This window comes from Pelophylax lessonae, assembly GCF_965119305.1.
Source record: "Pelophylax lessonae genome assembly, chromosome: 7".
Taxonomy (NCBI): Eukaryota; Metazoa; Chordata; class Amphibia; order Anura; family Ranidae; genus Pelophylax; species Pelophylax lessonae.
In genome coordinates this window covers 148741857-148763951 of record NC_138774.1, presented here as the reverse complement: position 1 = coordinate 148763951, position 22095 = coordinate 148741857, and the positions used below count along the sequence as shown (strand labels likewise).

Genomic DNA, 22095 nt, shown 5'->3' with positions numbered 1-22095 from the left:
GAAGGAGCTGTTGCTTTTTCCCGGGTAGAAGGACGTGGCTCCGCCCCCTGTGTACGCCTTCCGGCGTTCCCAGCTCTCCACGAGGTAGCTGGGCTCATGAAACATGGCCGCCCCCATACAAGAGACATAAGACTCCAAAAACATGGCGGCCGGCGTGACCTGAGGACATACATGCACTTGGTCTACGGCAAAATGGCGGCGGACCGCCAAAATCGTTTTCCCAGCACATCCACCTGCATCTCTGCTAAGTGGCGATATATGGATCTACAGGAGATACACTACAAATAAGGTAGGATTATACCTCCTTTGTCTGCTGTAATGTTACAGTCTGCTGGGTAGAGTGTTAGCTCTCAAACCAAGTCCACTTCCCACAAACACATACTGTATTTACAAGGGGGACTTTTTAGTGTCAGATATATACTGACCATGTATGGAGGGGCCCATAATTCATACTGCCTCATAACGAGGAAAGAAAAAAGGGAACGTTTACTCACCATACCAAACCTACAGGCACCCTCTCTTCACAATACCCTCTCCACCGGGGTGGGGGGTTGTGGACCACTCCGGACGCCTCGACTCTCTGGTTCCTGGCGTCCAAGCGAGACTTTTAACTCGCAAGGTCAGTCCCTCCACTGGGACTCCGTCGCGGCCGACCCAGCGCGGAGCTCTGGTCTGCACGTGCTCGTAGGCAGAAACCGGGGTGACCACTGGATCTCAACATCCAGCCCGTCGCCCGGCCCCGCATACTTACTTGAATGTGTCGCGGCCGACCAAGCGCAATGCAATGGTCTGCGCGCGCTCGTAGGCCGGCTGGGGTGACCACAAGTGTCGCCCAGTCCGGCGTTTTTGCTTGAAGATCTCACAGGAAAAAAACACTGGAGAAAAACTACCTAAAAAATGTTTTTTCTAAAGAAAAAAATCTTGCCAGGACCAAAAGATCCCAGCAAGGAACTTAGGTCCTTACTCCTGACTAGACAGAAAAAAACTGATTCCCTGTAGCAGAGAGAGGGAGGATATACCCTCAGGGACTGCCCCTAAGGTGGAGCCAGAACGTTTTTTGTCTTTCTGCCTAGTCCCACTCCTGCGGAGACAACATAACCCAGCTCTTGAGAATCAAGAAGACTACGTCTGTCAATGAGCGATAGAGAAAAGCTGTTTTATATATAAAACCTTTAACCAGTTAAGCCCCGGAAAATTTTACCCCCTTCCTGACCAGGGGGTGTTTTGCAATTCGGCACTGCGTGACTTTAACGGACAATTGCGCGGTCGTGCGACACTGTACCCAAATGAAATTGACGTCCTTTTTTTCCCACAAACAGAGCTTTCTTTTGGTGGTATTTGATCACCTGTGCGATTTTTTGATCATGGGCTATAAACAAAAAAAGAGCGACAATTTTGCAAAAATAACAATATTTTTCACATTTTTTATATGAAATTCCCCCCCAAAAAATTTCAAAATTTTTTAACATTTTAGGCCAATTTGTTTTCTGCTACATATGTTTGGTAAAGAAAAAAATTGCAATAAGCGTATTTTGATTGGTTTGCGCAAAAGTTATTGCGTTTACTAACTAATTGAAAGATTTTTGTCATTTTTATTGTTTTTTTTTATTAACGAGTAATGGTGGCGATCTGCGATTTTTTTTTGCGGGACTGCGACATTGCGGCGGACTGATCGGACCCTTGACTGACATTTTTGACACATTTGGGGGTACCAGTGACATTACTACATTAATCAGTGCTATACATTTGCACTGTTACTGTAAAAATGACACTGGCAGGGAAGGGGTTATTTTTATTGGAGAAGGAGGGGTTAAGTGTGTCCCTAGGGGCGTGATTCTTACTGTGCAGGGATGTGGCTTTTCATGTAACAGGAGAGATCTACGATCCTACATAGCAGGACCGTATGATCTCTGCTGTTACACAAGGGAGAATGACAGGCGGCTTTGTTTACATTAGCCGCTTGCCTTTCTCCCTCTGTAAAGGACGATCACGAGTGACCGGCGGACATCGGGTCCGTCGGTCACACGCGCGGGGATCAGAGTGAGCGAGCCTCCGGCGGCGCGCGCTCGCCCCCTATTGGCTCGCAGGCAAGTGACGTACCCATACCTCACTTTGCCTACATGGGGCTGACCGCCGCAGTTTATGTACTTGCAGCGGTCGGCAAGCGGTTAAACAAATACATACCTCCCAACCGTCCCTGATTCGCCGGGATCATCCCGGAAAATGGTCCGTGTCCGGGATCCCGGCGAATCAGGGCTGAGCCTGGAATGCCGGCAGCGGTGCAAGGCGGCCTGAGCAACACATGGCAGCCGGTCTCTCTCCCTGGCTGCCTCTGACAGTGCAGAGAGTGGAGTGCACTGAACCTGCCCCTCCTCCTTCCTATGTTTTCCTGTACACAGAGGAGGAGGCAGGGAGCAGCACACCACTCTGCCATAATATGGCTGATCTGAAGTCTGTGATTTTTCCTACTATACTAACTTGCAGAGGAGAGAAGCATGGGGGGGGGGTGGATTGAGCTGGGGGGGCATTTGGGGTGGATGAAGCTGGGGGGGGTGGATGGAGCTGGGGTGGGCATTTGGGGTGGATGGAGCTGGGGGGACATTTTGGGTGGATAGAGCTGGGGGGGGGGGCATTTGGGGTGGATGGAGCTGGGGGGGGGTGGAGCTGGGGTGGGTATTGGGGTGGATAGAGCTGGGGTGGGTGTTTGGGATGGACCAGTCCAGGGTTTCCTTTGCACCCCCTTCCCCAAGTCCAGGGTCTCCTCTGCACCCCCCAGGTCAGGGATCTTCTGCACCCCCCAAATCAAGGGTCTCCACTGCATCCCCCCAAGTCCAGGGCCTTCTTGCACCACCTCCCCCCCAGTCCCCATGTCCCCAATCCTTTGCCATACCAGCCCCACCTTCCTAGTCCAGGGCCTTCTACACACCGTTCCAGGCAGGCTCTCCCATGTAAACTTGTACTGTAATAAATGAGGTGACTTGGTACCCCTACACTCGCGCACAAAAATTAATAACCAAAAAACAGTGATTAAATTATATGCATTGAGAAGCATGTCATAAAGCAAAAAAGCTTTACAAAAAAACAAGAAAGTAAATTGACCGTGCTTCCAGTGAACAATAATGGTAAATCCAAAAACATAAATATGTAAAAGGTCAAACACAGTGCTCAAAACTCCCAGTTTTTGTTGCACACTGCACAATCCTAAATGTGTTCGAACTCCTCCAAGACCATCCAAATGAAGAAATCACCCGTGAACTCTAATTCTACCATTACAGGTAGTCAAAATCAGCATGAATTATATTCCATAAACATCCAAAGGGCCTGTCAGTATGGATACATATTCCCGAGGTACGGTATTGATGGAAAAAGATACTGTAAACTTCTCATAGTGTAATACGTCCAAAGAATTTATTTAACACTTATCTGTCTCCTTGATCCAGTGCTGTCCCTACCCCCACAATAAACACTTATCTGTCTCCTCGATCCAGTGCTGTGCCTACCCCCTCCCTAAACACTTATCTGTCTCCTCGATCCAGTGCTGTGCCTACCCCCTCCCTAAACACTTATCTGTCTCCTCGATCCAGTGCTGTGCGCCTTTTTGTAGGTCTTATCCCTTCTCTTCCTCTACTTACACTGGGGCAGCAGCGGGAGCCATTGGCTGCTGCAGTTAGTCAAATCCTGTGAGGAGGGAGTGGGGGTTATAGCTGAGCCATGCTGTGTGTCTATGAATGCTCATAGCGCCACTACAGGTGCCCCCATAGCACGTGGCTTGCTATAGGGCCACCCGCAGGAACATGTGGACAGGGGACTGCTAAAGAAGAGGTAAGGGAATGCTCTATTCAATATCATTGGTCAGAGCAAGTAAGTAAAAACCTCCTTTTTTATGTCTAACAATTAAAGACATATTTGAAAAAATTTGGGGGATTTGTTTTACTTGCTGTACGACTGTATTTCTCATGTTTTATTTTAGCCACCCTGATTGCTCTCTTACATTTCTTGTTGCATTCCTAATAAAAGTATTTGTTTATTTACATTAGAATTTATATACATAGGTTGTAATTTTACTTTTTCAATGCCTGTTACCCAACAGAATATGTCTAATGTACTTGTTTTTATTCATCTTTATTAATACTTCTACTTGCTTTGATTCAGTCTCATTTAAATGTGCTACCTACGGTTCATGCCTTTTTAAATAGCTTAGTTTGGGCTAAATAATAGGATTACTATGCAATTTAGTTATATATAATTCCAGTTAGTTCTGCCTCCAATTCTTTAAGTGCATAAATTAAATAAACCAAAATATATATAAAAAATTTACTATCAATGGGTTGCTAGCTGAACACCCCATTCCAGATAACAACTGCAGTGGCAGCGTGACATCACGGGCTCAGCTCCTCCCTTCTAGACACGTATCACTCTCTGATTGGGCTATCTCAGTAGGTCTGGAATAGGGAGGGAGGAGCCGGGCCTGTGACGTTGGTGGCGGAACAAGTTTTTTTTTCCACATACAAATTGTCTTATATAAAATTGTTTTGGATTCAAAATTACTATTTTTATTCAATATTATTTTGAGAGACTGAAGTTTCACAATATTATATACTGTATGTTTGGATATAATCTTGTCACATATTGATTTAGTTGCGCTGCACTGTATAGGTTTATTTAATTACTATGCAATTTGATTAAATGGGACAATGATAATGGTTTACAGAGGACTGAGAGTGTGGCCAATATATTTTTTCTGTGCAGCTGTTTAATAGGGATGCCAATCACAGACATAATATAAAAACAACCACTAGGGGGGGGGGGGGCATCTATAAAAAGTAGATAGAATTCTAGCATTAAAACATGTAGCAATAAACTTTAGAAACCAGGAGTCACATCAAATGTTACTTTTATGTTAAAGTTAGACTAAGAACTCAAAAATAGATGCTTATTTAAAACATTCAATAATTTCCCTTAGTCTATTGACTTCTGTGTTTTGCTATATGGTCTTTCAAATGGAAGTTATTGGATGTGCACACAGAGAAGCTGGAGAAGACAAAGCTTCCCCCCTGCCAAGTTGCTTTTTTTTTTTTTTTTTTTTTACGTTTTTTTATCCTCAGACTTCACTTGCAATAACAAACTCAGGTACATGCTGCCAGCTATTATTCAAATCGTCCAATTTCCCCCAAACTGCAGTCAGACTATATGATCACATTTAGCAAAAGCAGAGTCTATATTTCTTACATCTATAAATGCATCCGGGTTGATTCCAATGGCTTGAAAGAACTGTCTGTCTTCTTCTATTTCTGCTTCTTCCATCTCCTCCGAGGTTGTAAATATGTTTAAATCTGTATACTCCTGAAAAATAACAGATTTTTTTTTTTTTTTGCTTTTGTTTTAAAATTTCCCTTTGATTATGTTTATACTATAATTTGAATGATGTGAATATATGGGTATATAGGGTGGCAGTAGATGCCGAAGAAACAAAGATGTAATCTCTGCATAAAAAGCCACATTGTTCTACTAAATGCCAATATATAACTTAGCAGAGTTTACAGTAAAACGCTTACCCTGCATATGATGCTATAGATGTGCCTGAAGTCTTTCACACTTCTTTCTGTAATCCACAGTTTTGTATTCAAGGAACCCTCTTCAGATACACAGATCTTGTATGTATTCCTGTCCTGTGTTGGACTCTGAAAAGATAAAGTTACATAAATTATCTACTTGGAACAAATATGCTAATATGCATTTTGCACTTTTGGTAAACCCAAACTCTCAATTGTTGTGGTGGGAAAAGCACAATAACATACTAGCCAGACAGAACAGTGAATGAAGTCTGCAATCCTGAACAGCGACAGCATCTGATTTGACGCAATAACTATTCACCCAATAATTTTAAGATGAGTTGTTTTTTTAAATCAACTTTTGTTGAATTGGGTGGTGCCAGCAGGGCTGCCTTTTGCCTGAATTTCAAGTTGTTTACTGCTAGCCTTAGGCTGGCCATACATTGATCAAAATTTGGCCAACTCAGCAGGTACTGGCTAAAGTTTGATCCGTGTGTGACCACTGTGGTTGAACTATTGATTGACTCCTGCTCAACCACTCTGTCAAATAAAAGCGGCTTGATCAGCACTGCAGGCAATAGGCTGCAGCACTGATCTGTATATTTCGACAGCAGGCGGAGTCTACCCGCTGTCAGAATACAATATCGCAGCAAGGAGGGTTACCCCATGCATGATGAATATGTGGATGGGGGAATTGATTCTGTTTTTTTTTTTTCGGTCTAGCCTGCTGGCTAAATGAAAAGAATTGAAACCATGTATGGCTACTTTTAGTTTAGGGCTTTTAGTAGAACTCCAGGCACACAGCTAAATGAACAGATGAAATGCATATATGTTTACTGTTTTACCTTAGAAAGGATTTGTTATTTTGGGTAGTTGTTCTTGTCATGCACAATCATCTACTAGTCAGTGTGGTCACAACACATACACCCACAATACCTCACAGATTTTTGCAGTCCAATTTTCTTCTAGCCATTTCTGAAGGACAGCATCAATGATTAATGGCAGAAGATCGTCTCCGCCACTTTCACAGAGCTCCTAAATAATGAAATAAATACATATACATTATACTGGGAAGTGCATTTGTTTTAAAGGTAGCCATAGATGTAAGAAAGCATGTTGTTATGTTGGCACGACCATAATGACAAGGAGGGAAGGAAGTACTTGAATTGTTGCAGGAAAAACCATTGTGATCAACCAATACTAATCGAACACAGGCATGCAGCATTTCTCCTATGATATACTGTACTGTCTAGGAATGTCTGTGGCATTCTGATGGTATCCACGGGTATGGGATTTTGTCATTTGATCTATTAGAGACTGGTTGGATGGAGCATTGATCCCTCACATTTATGGACTTTTTAAAAGAATAGTTAAAACAGTAGGTACACACAGTTTGCTTTCAGAAACAAGCATGCATGAAATGACTACTTTTTTATGATTCAATATTTCTATTCTCTTTTTGTCATTGGCCACACAAAAACAAAATTGCTTTAGAAACATAGCTTGGATATCTTTTTGAAGTCCTCACATGGGATTCTATAGAATTAAAATAGAACATGGCCACCCTTGAGCCATTACGTACCTAGGCATCCAGCTACCATTTGAACAATCCCTATCCTCACCCATAATATACAGGTCCAGCACACTGGGTATTACTCGCTGATTTTCTGGTTTGGAAGAACTGCCATTCTGAATGCCTTACCAAGGCATCTACATCTATTCCAAACCAGATCTATACATCTCCCCAACACCTTCTTTGCAATATTCAAGTAATGTTCTGTAGGTTCCTGTGGAACCACAAACCACCCAGAATTATAATGAAGATTTCCACTAGGCCCATACACAGAGTAGGCACTGGCTTCCCTGACATTCGAAAATAATATTGGGCCTGCCATCTCACGCACATAGTGGACTGGAACATCCACATAAGCACTAAAAACTGGACCCAAATTGAACAACTTCTTTCAGAAATCCCAGTCAACAACCCAGTGCCATATTCGATGCACTTTCAAATATAACTCTTTCTAAACTCCCAACAATATAGACACCACTAGGCACACTTTCTTCTGGCTTTTGAATCTTCTTATGTCTTCTCATACTCCCTTTCTCATTTGATATGGATAATTTATACTAACCTGTTCCAACTCTTGTCTCCAAAAGACCATCTCTATACTTGAGATTGTGAAGCAGACCTCAATCAAGACTTCATTAAGGATGAGTGGGAAAGCATTAACACTTTAACCCAGAAAAGCTCTATCCACATTAATTAATTAGAATTTTGCATTTGCAAGCTCAGCTCTAGATGGTACCATGGTGGATGATACCATGCTCCCACTGTTCTGCACCGCATACCCGCAGACATCCCAGACACATGTTGGTGATCTTAGAACTCTACTGACTCCCTTCTACACATATAGTGGCAATGCCTGTGGATGCAACCATTCTTGCTTAAAGCGATATTACTACCATCACCCTACCTTTTCATCCCACTCCCTTCCTACTGCACCATACTACCATGACCATTAAACAATACAAACATTTGTTAATACCTAATTGCTAAACGTAGCCAAAACATTAAGCCTACAACACTGGAAATCATAATAACCCCAACCGTCCTAAATTGGTTCTCTTGGGAGTTTGTGGTCTCCCTTGCTGGGGTATAGGGACATGTTAACATCCCGACAACCCCCCCCCCCCCTCACCTTCCATCTCTCCTAGCCCCACCTCAATTTTTTTCTGTCTGTACCCCATACCCCACCATGCTTTCATTCCTGGAGCCTTTATATTCCACCTCCTACTCCCTATAACCTCACCCTTGCACACCTAACAATCACCCCACACTACTACTTATCTCCTCCCATCTCTAAATCCCATACACTTTATATTGTCCCTGACCCCTGTGTTTGCTGTATCTGGAAGACAGCACAATGGGAGTGATAACCTTAACTTACTTTTCACACTGTGTCAGGAACACTCCAATAAACATGTGCCTCAATGCAGCTGTGGAGTCTATCTCAGCTTGTCTTTGGCACCTATGGGACCTCAAGACTGCTTTCCATAACCTGCTTCATCCCTCTGTGTCCATTTCTGGCAATCTCTATAATCTGATATCCAATGTATTACTTTGTAATTTTTGTTAAAAATTCCTTTTTTTTTTTCAATAAAAATGATTTTGAAACAAAATAGGAAATGGTCTATATTTTACTCATATGTAATGCTTTGGTTAAAGTAAACTATGGGTAAAAACAAAAATCAAGTGATGCAGTCTGCCACTGGCATTAACACAGATATTTGTGTTTTTCTGAGTCACCTATAATATAGTTTTATTACAGGTTGATCCTACCATTAGTATTGTTACTCTATGGACAGTGTAGTCTTAAATAGACATTTATTAAATGGAAAAGAAGGTTTAAGCTATATGAATAAAAGCTGATCACTGCAAGCAGCCCCGACAGTGCTATATGGTTTGTTTCAACCCCTACAGCTGCCACTTTTGCTGGACAGCTTGACATGTTACAAAAGGTGCAAAATATTACTGGCAGGATCTATGGGTAGATATACTGTAGGTGGGATTCAAAAAACAAAACTGCTGTTTTCAATGCTTCAAAGACTGAATTTCATATAGGTAGTTTTTGATTACAGGTTTGCTTTGAACTCTGTGAGAAAGTGACTCATTGAATACGAAGAAGATGTGACCCTTGCTTTCTCACAGGAAAGGTGCAGTGTCCCACAGTGTTCAGACAGCTACACAAAGCTGTGTTGCACAGAGCTCAAGTTGAGTTTGAATGAAGCACAGGAATAGCTGAGAGCTAAGCACACCAATCCACACCAACAATGGGAAAAAGAAATCTAGCTATCCATACAAAACTCTTCTTCTGGTCATATTTATTTTTTAATCCGAATTAGGTGGTAATCAGACAAGATGCTCAGATAGCTACCAGAAATTCTGTTGTATATTGAATGGATTCACTGATAGATATTGTAAGACCATATCTGTCTATGAATATGGCCATTCTAGAAATAATTCTGTTGACCTTTTTGTATGACCTAAAAACTTTGCTTAGGGGAGCGTTTCAGCATGTATAGACAAACTTGTTCATGCCCAGGTTAGATTGGGCAGTTTTTATATTTATCACGGTAACAGTATGCAACTAAAATGTAACAGAGAAAAGATTGTACGAGCATTCATTTTTCATAACTATAAACACCATGTAAAGAAGCAACTTAACAGCTTTCATTAAGCCTAGGTTCACATATGTTGGTAAACATGCGCGTTCCCAACCCGCAGGAAAAATGTGCTGCTCTTTAGCAGATGTGTGGGGGTGCCATTAATTTGCATTGGCAAACATGTCACAGCACCATGCGGTTCTGAGGGGCCATGTTTTTAGAACAGGGTTGAGGACTTCTTTTTCTGTGTTTTTCACAGGTACAGTGAAATATAAATGTGCCCAAGCAAACTTGCAGGCACAACCCATACCTATGGGAACCTACTGTAAGATCATATTTACCTTTTTTCATCAGTTATTCCTAGATGACAGTTAATAGAGAAAGAGGCGCAGTAAGTTTCTAGAGCAGTGATGGCGAACCTTGGCACCTCAGATGTTTTGGAACTACATTTTCCATCATGCTCATGCACACTGCAGTGTAGTTGAGAATCATGGGAAATGTAGTTCCAAAACATCTGGGGTGCCAAGGTTCACCATCACTGTTCTAGAGGATCTATATTATTTATTTTAACATCTCAAGAGTAAAGCTAGAATTGATATACATAAAAATGTTTCAAAAGCATACTTATTAAAGTCAAGCTTGTCATCATACAGGAAGCCTTTTCACCAAATGGCTTAATATGGGCAAATAACTGCATTTGTGCTTACTGTATATGTACAGCCATCTGTAGAGTCCATTGTGTCCTCCTCCCCGATGCTTTGAAATGATCGAAATGTTGAGCAAGCTTCAGATATTTTACCCTTGAAACAATGTCTTATATCTTAAAAAAAAAAAAAATGTTATCCTATATGGAATAAATGTTTCAAAAAGGGCTGATGTTTGCATTAAAGCGTTTGTTACCCTAAAAAAAATGGTTCCTATTCCTTTAAAGCATGTTATACAGTACAGTGCTTGTGCTGTGTAATTGGCCCCTTCTATCACCTGAAATACTTGGCTGATCCTGCCTGGTTCTGCCCCCCCCCCCCCCTGTAAACTGACCGGGGTTTATCATGGCTGCTGAGCCCTGACACGGTAGTCAGTTTACGTGCCTCCACCATCCGCAGCTTGTTAAAGTCAAGCTTGTCATCACACAGGTAGCCTTTTCACCAAATGGCTTAATATGGGCAGATAACTGCATTTGTGCTTACTGTATATGTACAGCCATCTGTAGAGTCCATTGTGTCCTCCCCGATGCTTTGAAATGATCGAAATGTTGAGCAAGCTTCAGATTTTTTACCCTTTAAACGATGTCCTATATCTTAACAAAAAAATGTTTTATCCTATATTGAATAAATGTTTCAAAAAGGGCTGGATGTTTGCATTAAAGCGTTTGTTACCCTATAAAAAAATGGTTCATGGTTCCTGTTCCTTTAAAGCATGTTATCCAGCACAGTGCTTGTGCTGTGTAATTGGCCCACTCTAAACCCCCCGTAAACTGACCACGGTTTATCATGGCTGCTGAGCCCTGACACGGTGGTGAGTTTACGTGCCTCCACCATCTGCAGCTCTCCTGTTTCTCCTCTGTCCTCCTCTTCCTCCCCCCTGCCTGTCTGCTCTGTGTAAGTGCCTGCCCCCCTTACCTCCTGCTGCTGAAATTACATTTATTCTTTCATATAATCCTCTGTGTCTTTTTATGCTATGTGCTCCTGTCCTGTCTTTATGAAAAAAAACGCGATCGGCCGGCTCTCTCCTTCTCTCCTCCTGACTGATGTTAGCAGGGGAATCTCGGCCCCCCCTGCTGCAGCTGTCCAATAGAGAGGGGAGAGAAGTGGCTATCAGGTGAGCGCAGATCGGTGCTCTGAAATCAGGTATAAACAGCAATGGAAAGTTTTCTTTTTTTTGTAAGTAAATACCTTATTTCTTCTTTTTTCAGCAGCATTTCCGGCTGTGGCTGACTAGGCAATTACGTCACTCGGCGATTCGCAAGGGCTTCTAGGATAGCGACGTCATGTATCCCAGGAGTCCTTGCAAATGGCCTAGTGATGAAATCTCACAACATTTAGATGGATAGATAGATTATTCTACCTATTATCTACAAAAGATGCCTATGCTTACCTATTCTGAAGCTGCTCCAGTCCAGTCACATGACCGACTACCAGAGCTGGCCTCACTGTAGAGGAGACACCACCGACAACATTTACCCCATAGTAAACTCATGGGTGTCGTCATTGTCCAGGTTCTCCAGTCATTGTCACTGCCTTTCCTCTACACTGAAGCTAGCGCTGGGACCGGATCTTATTCTAATGCTTGGGCAGATCGAATAGTGGGTCCCCCCCTGTTAACCATTGTGGTTCCTCCTGTTGACCCTAGTCATTACAGGACAGAGTATTGATATAAAGGTCAGCGGGTAGGATCATAGTGACCGGTGAGGGGACCTACTATTCCACTCACCCAGAATTGTGGAATAGGTTCTGTGCTGGGAATTATTCTACAAAGTGAAGTTGCAGCAAACAGGCTGCTAGACCGGTAAGTATAAAGTGGTTTACCCCTAAAGGGTAGTGCCATTGCAATTTGGTAACCTTTTCACAGGGTCAGTTTATAAGCCATGGTCCCAGAGTTCAGTTAGTGTGAACTGCCTTTGTAATGTACAGTATAACAAAACAATCTGGAACTGCAGCCAATCAGAAAGAACCAATATTGTCAAATGATGATGACACTATCATGTCCTGTAGTGATATATAGGACAGCAGGTAAAACCATAGTGCACAGAGGGGGACCAGGCGCCTATCCAACATTCCAAAAAGTTTGTCAGATAATAAAATGGCAAAAGGATTTCCATTAATGTTGTACGTAAGGCTAGGCCTGAAATCAGTGTTCTGCTAATGAGACGAGAAATCTTTCAATAGCAAAGAGATTGAATTGCTTGCATAGCCCTATCCTTAGGGATGATCCATACTTCTTCATTTTGATTTGGCTGCCAATATGCAGCAATAGGCATTTTATTTGTACTGCATGATGGTTACACATCAGTGCGCATTGCATCACATATATGCATCATGTGAACATGTGGTTTACATCACATGCATGTATTTTGGTGTGTTGAAAAGCATTGTGTGCTGGTAAAGTGCATTGGAATACAGTTCAAATTTAATAGATTAAATTGGGGTTGTTTTGTTTTTATTATTTACTCCACCATACCTCACCCTCCAAATTTTGCCCACACCTAGGAACTTAAAGTGATTGTAAAGTCTAATTTTTTTTCCCATAAAAATAATAAACATGTTATACTTACATCCTATGTGCAGAGGATTTGCTCAGAGCAGCCCGGATCCTCCTCTTCTCTGGTTCCTCTTCTGTGCTCCTGGCCCCTCCCTCCTGTTCAGTGCCCCCACAGCAAGCAGCTTGCTATGAGGGCACCTGAGCTGAGTTACAGCTCCCTGTGTCCATTTAGACACTGACCTGGCCCAGCTTCTTTTCTTCCCTGGTTGGCTAGCCGACTGTGATTGACAGCAGCAGGAGCCAATGGCGCCACTGCTGTGTCTCAGCCAATCAGGAAGGAGAGACTCAGTCTGTTGAGACACTCGTGGAAAGGGCCGGACTGGCGTACCGGGAATTTCCCCGGTGGGCCGCCGGCCCTGGGGCCGCTTTGAGATGCGGCCGCTTTAAGCATTGGGACCGCGCCGCGGCCGCGCTGTGATGGCGGCTGCAGCCCCGGCCCCCGCTGTGCTCCAGTGACAGATACATTCTTGGAGTCTTTCCTACGTCAGCCGCTATGAGCGGCATGACGTCACATCCGGCGGGAGCGGCTGCGCAGCGGTGGATCATTTGACTGTCTGCATGACGGTCACGGCGCCGATCCCTCCCACACCTCACAGAAGCCAGCAGCAGCGGTAGAAGCATGATCGCAGCCAGGTCACACTGTGTGACTGAAGGAAGAGTGGAGCGGAGCGGAGCAGAGCCTGAGACAGCACAGCCAGGCAAGTGTAAATGGGCTGGGGCCTGGGGGACCTCGTCCTCTTGGGGGAGAGAATCAGCATATTAGGGCCCCTAATGCTAACCTACCCCCCCCCCCTCATACAATGCTTATCTGCCATCCCCCCTGGGGCCCCTCCCCCTAATACAATGCTGTTCCCCTCCTCCTAATACAATGCTAACCCCCCTCCCCCTAAAAAAATTATGACCTCCCCCTAATACAATGCTGATCCCCTCCCCCAAATTTAGGGGGAGGGAGGGGAAACAGCATTGTATTAGGGGGAGGTCATCATTTTATTAGGGGGAGGGGGTTAGCATTGTATTAGGAGGAGGGGAACAGCATTGTATTAGGGGGATCAGCATTGTATTAGGGGGAGGGGGATAAGCATTGTATTAGGGCCCCTGATAATTCTGCCATGTCCTGTGCCATGTCCGCACAGCCCCTGCCATGTCCTGTGCCATGTCCGCACAGCCCCTGCCATGTCCTGTGCCATGTCCGCACAGCCCCTGCCATGTCCTGTGCCATGTCCGCACAGCCCCTGACATGTCCTGTGCCATGTCCGCACAGCCCCTGACATGTCCTGTGCCATGTCCGCACAGCCCCTGACATGTCCTGTGCCATGTCCGCACAGCCCCTGACATGTCCTGTGCCATGTCCGCACAGCCTCTGACATGTCCTGTGCCATGTCCGCACAGCCTCTGACATGTCCTGTGCCATGTCCGCACAGCCTCTGACATGTCCTGTGCCATGTCCGCACAGCCTCTGACCTCTCCTGTACCATGTCCGCACAGCCTCTGACATGTCCTGTACCATGTCCGCACAGCCTCTGACATGTCCTGTACCATGTCCGCACAGCCTCTGACATGTCCTGTACCATGTCCGCACAGCCTCTGACATGTCCTGTGCCATGTCCGCACAGCCTCTGACATGTCCTGTGCCATGTCCGCACAGACCCTGACATGTCCTGTGCCATGTCCGCACAGACCCTGACATGTCCTGTGCCATGTCCGCACAGCCCCTGACATGTCCTGTACCATGTCCCCACAGCCTCTGACGTCCTGTGCCATGTCCGCACAGCCTCTGACATGTCCTGTGCCATGTCCGCACAGCCTCTGACATGTCCTGTGCCATGTCCGCACAGCCTCTGACATGTCCTGTGCCATGTCCGCACAGCCTCTGACATGTCCTGTGCCATGTCCGCACAGCCCCTGACATGTCCTGTGCCATGTCCGCACAGCCCCTGACATGTCCTGTGCCATGTCCGCACAGCCCCTGACATGTCCTGTGCCATGTCCGCACATCCTCTGACCTCTCCTTTACCATGTCCGCACTTTTACCACTTTTAACTAGAATTTGCTCTTTTATATATAAAGCCCTATATGCTTTTATAACTATCTTATCTATGATAGTACACTCTTCAAATTTGCTTTAAAATGCATGGCTTTCCCTTTTATGAACAAGAAAATAATGGCGTTATGCTGTTGGGCCGGTATAATAATGCTATGGGGCTGGTATGAAATTTTTTCCAGGGCTGAATTTTATTCCCAGTCCGGCCCTGCTCGTGGACATCGCTGGACAGAGAGGAACCTCAGGTATGTGTTAGGGGGGCTGCTGCACACAGAACGCTTTTTATCTTAATAATAAGTCCATTGACAGACGCAGCTCTTATGCTTCTTATACCATTGGGGTTATGCTGCCCCCCACAGGAGTAGTACTAGGCAGGAAAAAAAAACAGTTTACCACTCCTACGGGGGCTGTCCCTATAGGCATAACCCCACACACCCTGCTCCAGCATACCAGTTTTGTTGCAAGCAGTGAGAAGAAGACACAAACCATCCATATATCAGAGGGGCGGGTGCTGCGTCTGTCAATGGATTTTGGAGAAAATGGTTTTACGGTAAGTTCTTACAAAAATCCAGTTTTCTCTATCGTCCATTAACAGACGCAGCTCTTATGCTTCTTATACCATTGGGATGTCCCAAAGCAGTGTAGGCATGAGGGGTGAGAAGAATGCAAACCAAATAGTTAACGTAAACTCCAAAGGCTATACTTAGCCAACTGGGTAACATGAAGCTCCACCAGGAACAACAGGAGCTCACCCATGCAAGAAAAAAAACCCTAAAGAGAAACAAAGAAGAACAAAACATTGCGGCAAAAGAATGCATCTGAAGATGCCAAAAAATCTACCTTGTAGAATTTTGTAAATGTGTGCACAGACGACCAAGTCGCCGCCTTACAAACTTGCAGTACTGAGGCCTGATGGCGAAAAGCCCAAGAGGCACTCAGCACTCTAGTAAAAAGCGCCTTCACATGGTAAGGAGGAACCTGACCTTTTAAACACTTACCGCATACTAACGTAGATCTACGTCGGTGTAACGCTCCTGCGTTTTTAGTATAGGCTGGATTTGCAGCTGCAAAATCTCCACTCAGTAGTCATGTAGAGATGTGTTGAATACCAGATCCAACTCTCCAGGACTCATCACCGTGGGCCTGTCAGCTTCAACATACAGATATATACACACTCAATGAGATGTTCCTGGAGTGATAGGATGTATATGATAGTATGAAGGTGATGTGCTGAAGGGACAGGTGTGAACAGTGACAAGGATGATAATCACTTGATAGGTTTGTATAGGAGAGTTCAAGATGGTATTTAGGAATGCAGATAGGTTAGTATCGAGTATGCTAACAGGTGGTGAAGACAGCAGATGACAAATACAGGATAGACTAACCCAGTGCAAGGATAGATAGTAGTAGACAGGAGAGCTAGCAATCTATGCAGCAGTGCAGATGATAGATGGTAGTAGGCTCAAGAGCTAGCAATCTATGTAACAGTGCAGATGATAGGATAGTATGGATAGGTAGTAACAGTCCTTAATGTGCATAGGTAGATAGTGCAATAAGGTTATGGAGGGTTCCCCTGCGGGGTACTTCTCACTTGTAATGTTAGTAGTTTAGAGAGGTCCAGTAGATAAGGAATGATCCGGTAGCGAGATACAGGGATCAGTAGCGAGGTTCCGGTCTGCTCCAGGTAAAGGGAATAGCTGGAGGTTACGATTGAGAGACAGGCTTGAAAGCATGTGGATAACAAGGCAGGTTGAATGAACAATGTGAGTGAGACCGCCGGCGGTTGAAATAGCCGCTCTGCGGCGCTCAGCAGTGACATCATCGTTCTTAAAGGTATATGCGTACCACCTGAAGAGAAAGGTGGGACGCATTACAGAGAAAGTGGTGATTAAGGGTACCGGAGGTACCAGAATCTTACAGTACCCCCCCCTTAAGGCCGGCTCCGGAAGGCCTATAGGACAGGTTTCTCTGGGTGTTTCGAGTGAAAGTTCCGTATAAGTCTAGGCGCATGAATATCAGAGGTATCTAGCCAGGTGTCGTCTTGGGGTCCATAGTTCTTCCATCTTATGAGATACTGGAGTCTTCCTCTATGGATGCGAGAATCCAAAATTTCCTTGATCTCATACTCTTCTCCGCCTTCAACTTGTATTGGAGGTGGAGGCAAGATGGTAGGCCTTATTCCTTGGTTAGGAACATGGGGCTTCAGTAGCGACACATGGAAGATGGGATGGATCTTGAGATCTGCTGGTAGGGTGAGCTGTACTGCAGCTTTTCCGATAAGTTTTTTAATTGGGAAGGGTCCCAAAAATAAAGGTCCAAGCTTCTTGCTAGGGATTTTTAATCTTAAGTTCTTTGTCGATAGCCAAACAAGGTCCCCAATAGCATACTGAGGAGAAGGTCTTCTACGAAGGTCGTAGTACTTTTTTTGTTGACTGTGAGTGTGTGATATAGTGGTATTGAGTAAACCCAAAGAGTCTTTTATTTGGGTAAGGTAATCCGAGGCTACTGGGTTACTCGATGGCAGGATGCGTGGTGGAAGAAGAATGGGATGAAACCCATAGTTCAAGTAGAACGGACTTTGCTTCGTAGTACTGTGGGTTGCGTTGTTGTAAGCAAATTCTGCTAGAGGAAGGAGATCCACCCAATCATCCTGCAAGTATGATGTGTAGCAACGTAGATATTGCTCAATGCACTGGTTGACTCTTTCAGTCTGTCCGTTGGTCTGAGGATGGTAGGGAGAAGTGAGCTTTCGCTCAATGCGTAAAATTTGACAAAGTGCTTGCCAAAATTTAGAGATGAATTGTGAACCACGGTCGGACAAAAGAATTTTTGGAATTCCATGCAACTTAAACACGTTTCATCAGTAGTTCTGCTGTTTGTTTAGATGAAGGTAGTCTACGGATAGCAATGAAATGTGCCATCTTTGTCAAGTGGTCCACTGACACTAGGATGGTATTAAATCCTTTAGAGGGTGGTAGTTCTACTATGAAATCTAAGGACACAACTTCCCATGGAACCTGGGGTATTGGTAGACTACAAAGTAGTCCAGATGGTTTTGTAGTGTCAATTTTGGACCTTGCACAGATGTCACATGAAGAAACAAATTTTTGTACAGACGTCATCATATCAGGCCACCAAAACTGCCTGGTGAGCAAATTAAAGGTTTTCGTTATACCCATATGTCCTGCCATGGGCACATCATGCGATAACTCCAAGATCTTGGTGCGCATAGTAGGGGGTATGTAGAGTTTGTCATTGTAATAGAGGAAGCCTTCTGCATCAGTACTTAGTTGTGGTGGAGGTGAATCCATTCTTATACTGTGCAAAATCTTTTCCCTCAAGGAATGGACAACACCAATAATGCGTTCATAGGGTATTATGGGAATGGAAGGGATTTCGGCGCAGTTATCTTCGGTTAATCGTGATAGCGCATCCGCTTTTTTATTTTTGTCTGCAGGCGTGTAGGTCACTAGGAAATTAAATCTTAAAAAGAATAATGACCATCGTACCTGCCGGTGGGAGAGAGTCTTGTTAGTCTGGAGGTATTGAAGGTTTTTATGATCTGTATATATGAGTATTGGTAACTGGGTACCTTCGAGCAGATGTCGCCAATTCTCCAGTGCCAGTTTTATGGCAAGCAACTACTTTTCACCCACTGGGTAATTCCCCTCTGGGCTGCTTAGTGATTTTGAAAAGAAAGCAACTGGGTGGAGTGATGAAGTGTTTGTTGGTCGTTGGGAGAGAACTGCTCCTACTGCCATATTTGACGCATCTACCTCTAGAATATATTGGAGGGATGGGTCTGGATGGCGTAGTATGGGAGCAGAAGTAAAGCTTGATTTTAACAAGCAGAAAGCTTGATTTGCTTCTTCTGACCATTTGAATGTTTTTTTTATACTTGTCAGTTGTGTGAGAGGTCTCACAATAGCGGAAAAGTTCTTGATGAACTTCCTATAGAAGTTCGAGAATCCAAGGAATCGCTGTAGGGCCTTACGAGTTGTTGGTATAGGCCAGTCTAGAATACAGGATATCTTACTCATATCCATCTTAATTCCAGTTTTGGATATGAAGTATCCTAGAAATAATATTTCTTCTTTATGAAATAGTCATTTTTTTAATTTCACATACAGTCTGTGTGAGAGCAGTCTGGACAACACAAGTCTTACATGTTTTATGTGTTCAGGCATAGATCGAGAATAAATAAGTATATCGTCTAGGTATACTACAACACAGACATCAAGTAAGTCTCTAAAGATGTCGTTTATGAATCTTTGGAAAGCTGCAGGAGCATTACATAGCCCGAATGGCATCACAAGGTATTCGAATAGTCCGTATCTGGTTCTGAATGCTGTTTTCCACTCATCCCCGTCACTGATTCGGATTAGGTTGTATGCCCCTTTCAGGTCTAATTTGGTGAAATAAGTAGCCCCACGCACCTGTTCAATAAGTTCAGGGATGAGCGGCAAAGGATAGCGATCCTTTATCGTAATCGTGTTTAATTGCCTATAATCGATAATCGGCCTGAGACTGGAATCCTTATTGCGGACAAAGAAAAGACCTGCAGCAGTGGAAGAAGTAGAGGGTCTAATGAACCCTTTTGTCAAATTCTCATCCAAGTATTCCTTGAGATGAGAAAGTTCATCCTGTGAAAAGGGGATAAACATGACCGAAAGGCAATTTGCTGTTAGGGAGTAGATCGATAGTGCAATCGTAATGTGAGTGATGAAGTGTTTGTTGGTCGTTAGTGTTTGTTGAACTATAGAAGACAGAAGATCCTCCCTCAGAAGAAGTCTCCACGGAGGATCGGCGACCAATTTTACTAGGTCTGCGTACCAAGACCGGCGAGGCCAGTCTGGGGCCACCAGAACGACCCGATATTGGCTCCAAGGAGCCACCAAGGCATCTGTGGCGTCGGCCAGAGGATCCTGAGACCTGGCCACAAACCTTGGACTTGTTTGTTGAGGCGAGCGGCAAACAGGTCTACCTCCGGAGTTCCCCACCAGACACACAGGAGATGAAACACCTCCGGATTAAGGGACCATTCCTCTTGATCCAGCACCTGACGACTCAGGTAATCCGCTTGCCAATTCTCCACCCCCAGAAGGTGGACTGCGGAAAGAGCTGGAACATTGTCTACCGCCCATACCAGAATCTCAGCCACCTCCGCCAAGACACTCTTGGTGCCCCTTGATGTAAGCCACAACCGTGGCATTGTCTGATTGGATCCGAACCGGAGAACCGCGTAGCCGATTCGTCAAGTGGATCAGGCAAAGCTTGTGTAGAACCCTCCTAGGTGGGTGCTAGGAAAACCCATAAGGGGGGCCCTGCCTGCTTATCAGGGGGGTCTGATTGTTCAGCTGGCTGTCATGTGTTCCCAGGTGTGCCTGTTGAGCTTGGGGAGTCTCCCCACTGTGTCTAATGAAGGTTCTTATTGGACAGTGGAGGAAACCTGACCAATAGCACACCAGGGCTTGTATCCATCTCAGAGGGTAGAATCTGCCGCAAAGCATCCTGGGATAGGGTATAAGTCTGAGGGGAGCACATGACGCAGTGTCTTTGGCAGGAAGCAGAGTTCCAGGAGGAGGGTGACGGCTGTCTCTCCTCCTGTCAGCTCTAGAGAAGGTGTCCTAGGCGGTTGGCCTGAAGGACAGAAGGTTGAGCTGAGCTGCAGAGAGGGATCCAGTGTGCTGAGGACCGAGTGGAGCTGCTGGGTGAAAAGTTTCCAGGAAAGCAGTGTTGTGAGTACTGTAAACTGCCCAGGGGTTTGCCTAGGATAGGGGACCACTCCAGAAGGTCAGAGGGATCCAGGAGCCAGCTAACCAGTAGAGGGTGCCAGTGATTAAGCCCTGAAGATAAGTGTGTGTGAAAGAGGGTGCTGGTACGGGCCCTGAAGTGTTAAGCAATGCAGCAGTCTTACAAGTAGCTACCTCAGTGAAGAGGGGTAAAGGAAGCTTTAATTAGGACTTTGTGCCACATGAAAGTGTCAGAAGTCAGTTCAGCGTTGACAGCAAGTCAGCGATAACCAGTGTCAACCGGTGTTGACCGGCATCTAGCCAGAGTCAAGTCAGCGCCAACGGGCGTTTTTCAGTTGTCCCATTCAAATTGTGTATAGCTGAGTCAGAGGAGTATCCCACTCATCCCTTCTTCCATCCAAGTTCAAAATAAATACAAAAAACCCAAAGATGCTGGACTGTTCCTTGTCTCAGTGCTCACACTTGGAGAACATGCTTAAATGTGCTGTTGGTACTAGCGGTCACCCAGGCGGACCCACATCCAGCAAAATGGCTGGGAATCCTGCTACACTTGATTGCTCTGAGCTCCAGAATATTGATCGATAAGGAAGACTCCTCTGTTGACTGTAACGCTCCTGCGTTTTATGTATGATGTGGATTTACAGCTGCAGAAATATTCCACTTCAGTAGTCATGTAGAGAAACGCTGAGACACCAATCCCAACTCCCAAAGACTCATCATGTGTGGATGATCTCCATTCAGCAAGTAAATACACACACTCAATAAGATGTTCCTAGAGTGACTTATGTATATAGTAACACAGTGATGATAGGCTGAAGAGACAGGTTGGGTAGAGATGGTAGATGACAGACACTTGAAAGGAAATGTTCTTGAAAGTAAGATAGTAGCAGATGGAATGCAGATAGGTTAGCAATCATGTATGGTAGCAGATGATAGAGTAGCAGGTGAACATACAGGAGAGATCAACCCAGTGCAAGAGCAGATGGTAGTAGGCTCAAGAGCTAGCAATCTTAGATAATGCAGATGTAATAATAGTCCTTAGTATGCAGAGCTAGATAGTGTAAGCTTTAGTATGAAGGTTATAGAGGTTTCCCCTGTGGGGTACTTATCACTAGTAGCAATGTAGCAGAGGAGAGGTTCGGCAAGAGCGGATGATCCGGTAGCGGGATACAGGGATCAGCGCAGCGTGGTTCCGACAGCGAGGTATGCTTGCAAGCATGAGAGCTTCAAGACAGGTTAGCATCAAGGCACAAAGCAGGTTGAACGAACACATGTGAGTGAGAGCTGGTGATTTAAATAGCTGTTCAGTCCGGCGCTCAGTGAT

The 22095-nt window shown here is 44.7% G+C and overlaps 1 protein-coding gene across 1 annotated transcript in view; it reads right to left on the bottom strand.

Annotated features, from left to right (window-relative positions):
- Positions 1–22095, bottom strand: part of LOC309560549 (uncharacterized protein) — a 97916-nt gene that overhangs the window by 37747 nt on the left and 38074 nt on the right. The window contains exons 7-11 of the mRNA XM_082264177.1: positions 10918–11016; positions 10427–10539; positions 6489–6587; positions 5556–5681; positions 5230–5343 (exon numbers count right to left, since the gene is read on the bottom strand). Coding sequence (XP_082120303.1) covers positions 5230–5343; positions 5556–5681; positions 6489–6587; positions 10427–10539; positions 10918–11016 — 551 coding nt within the window. The remainder of the gene's footprint in view (positions 1–5229; positions 5344–5555; positions 5682–6488; positions 6588–10426; positions 10540–10917; positions 11017–22095) is intronic.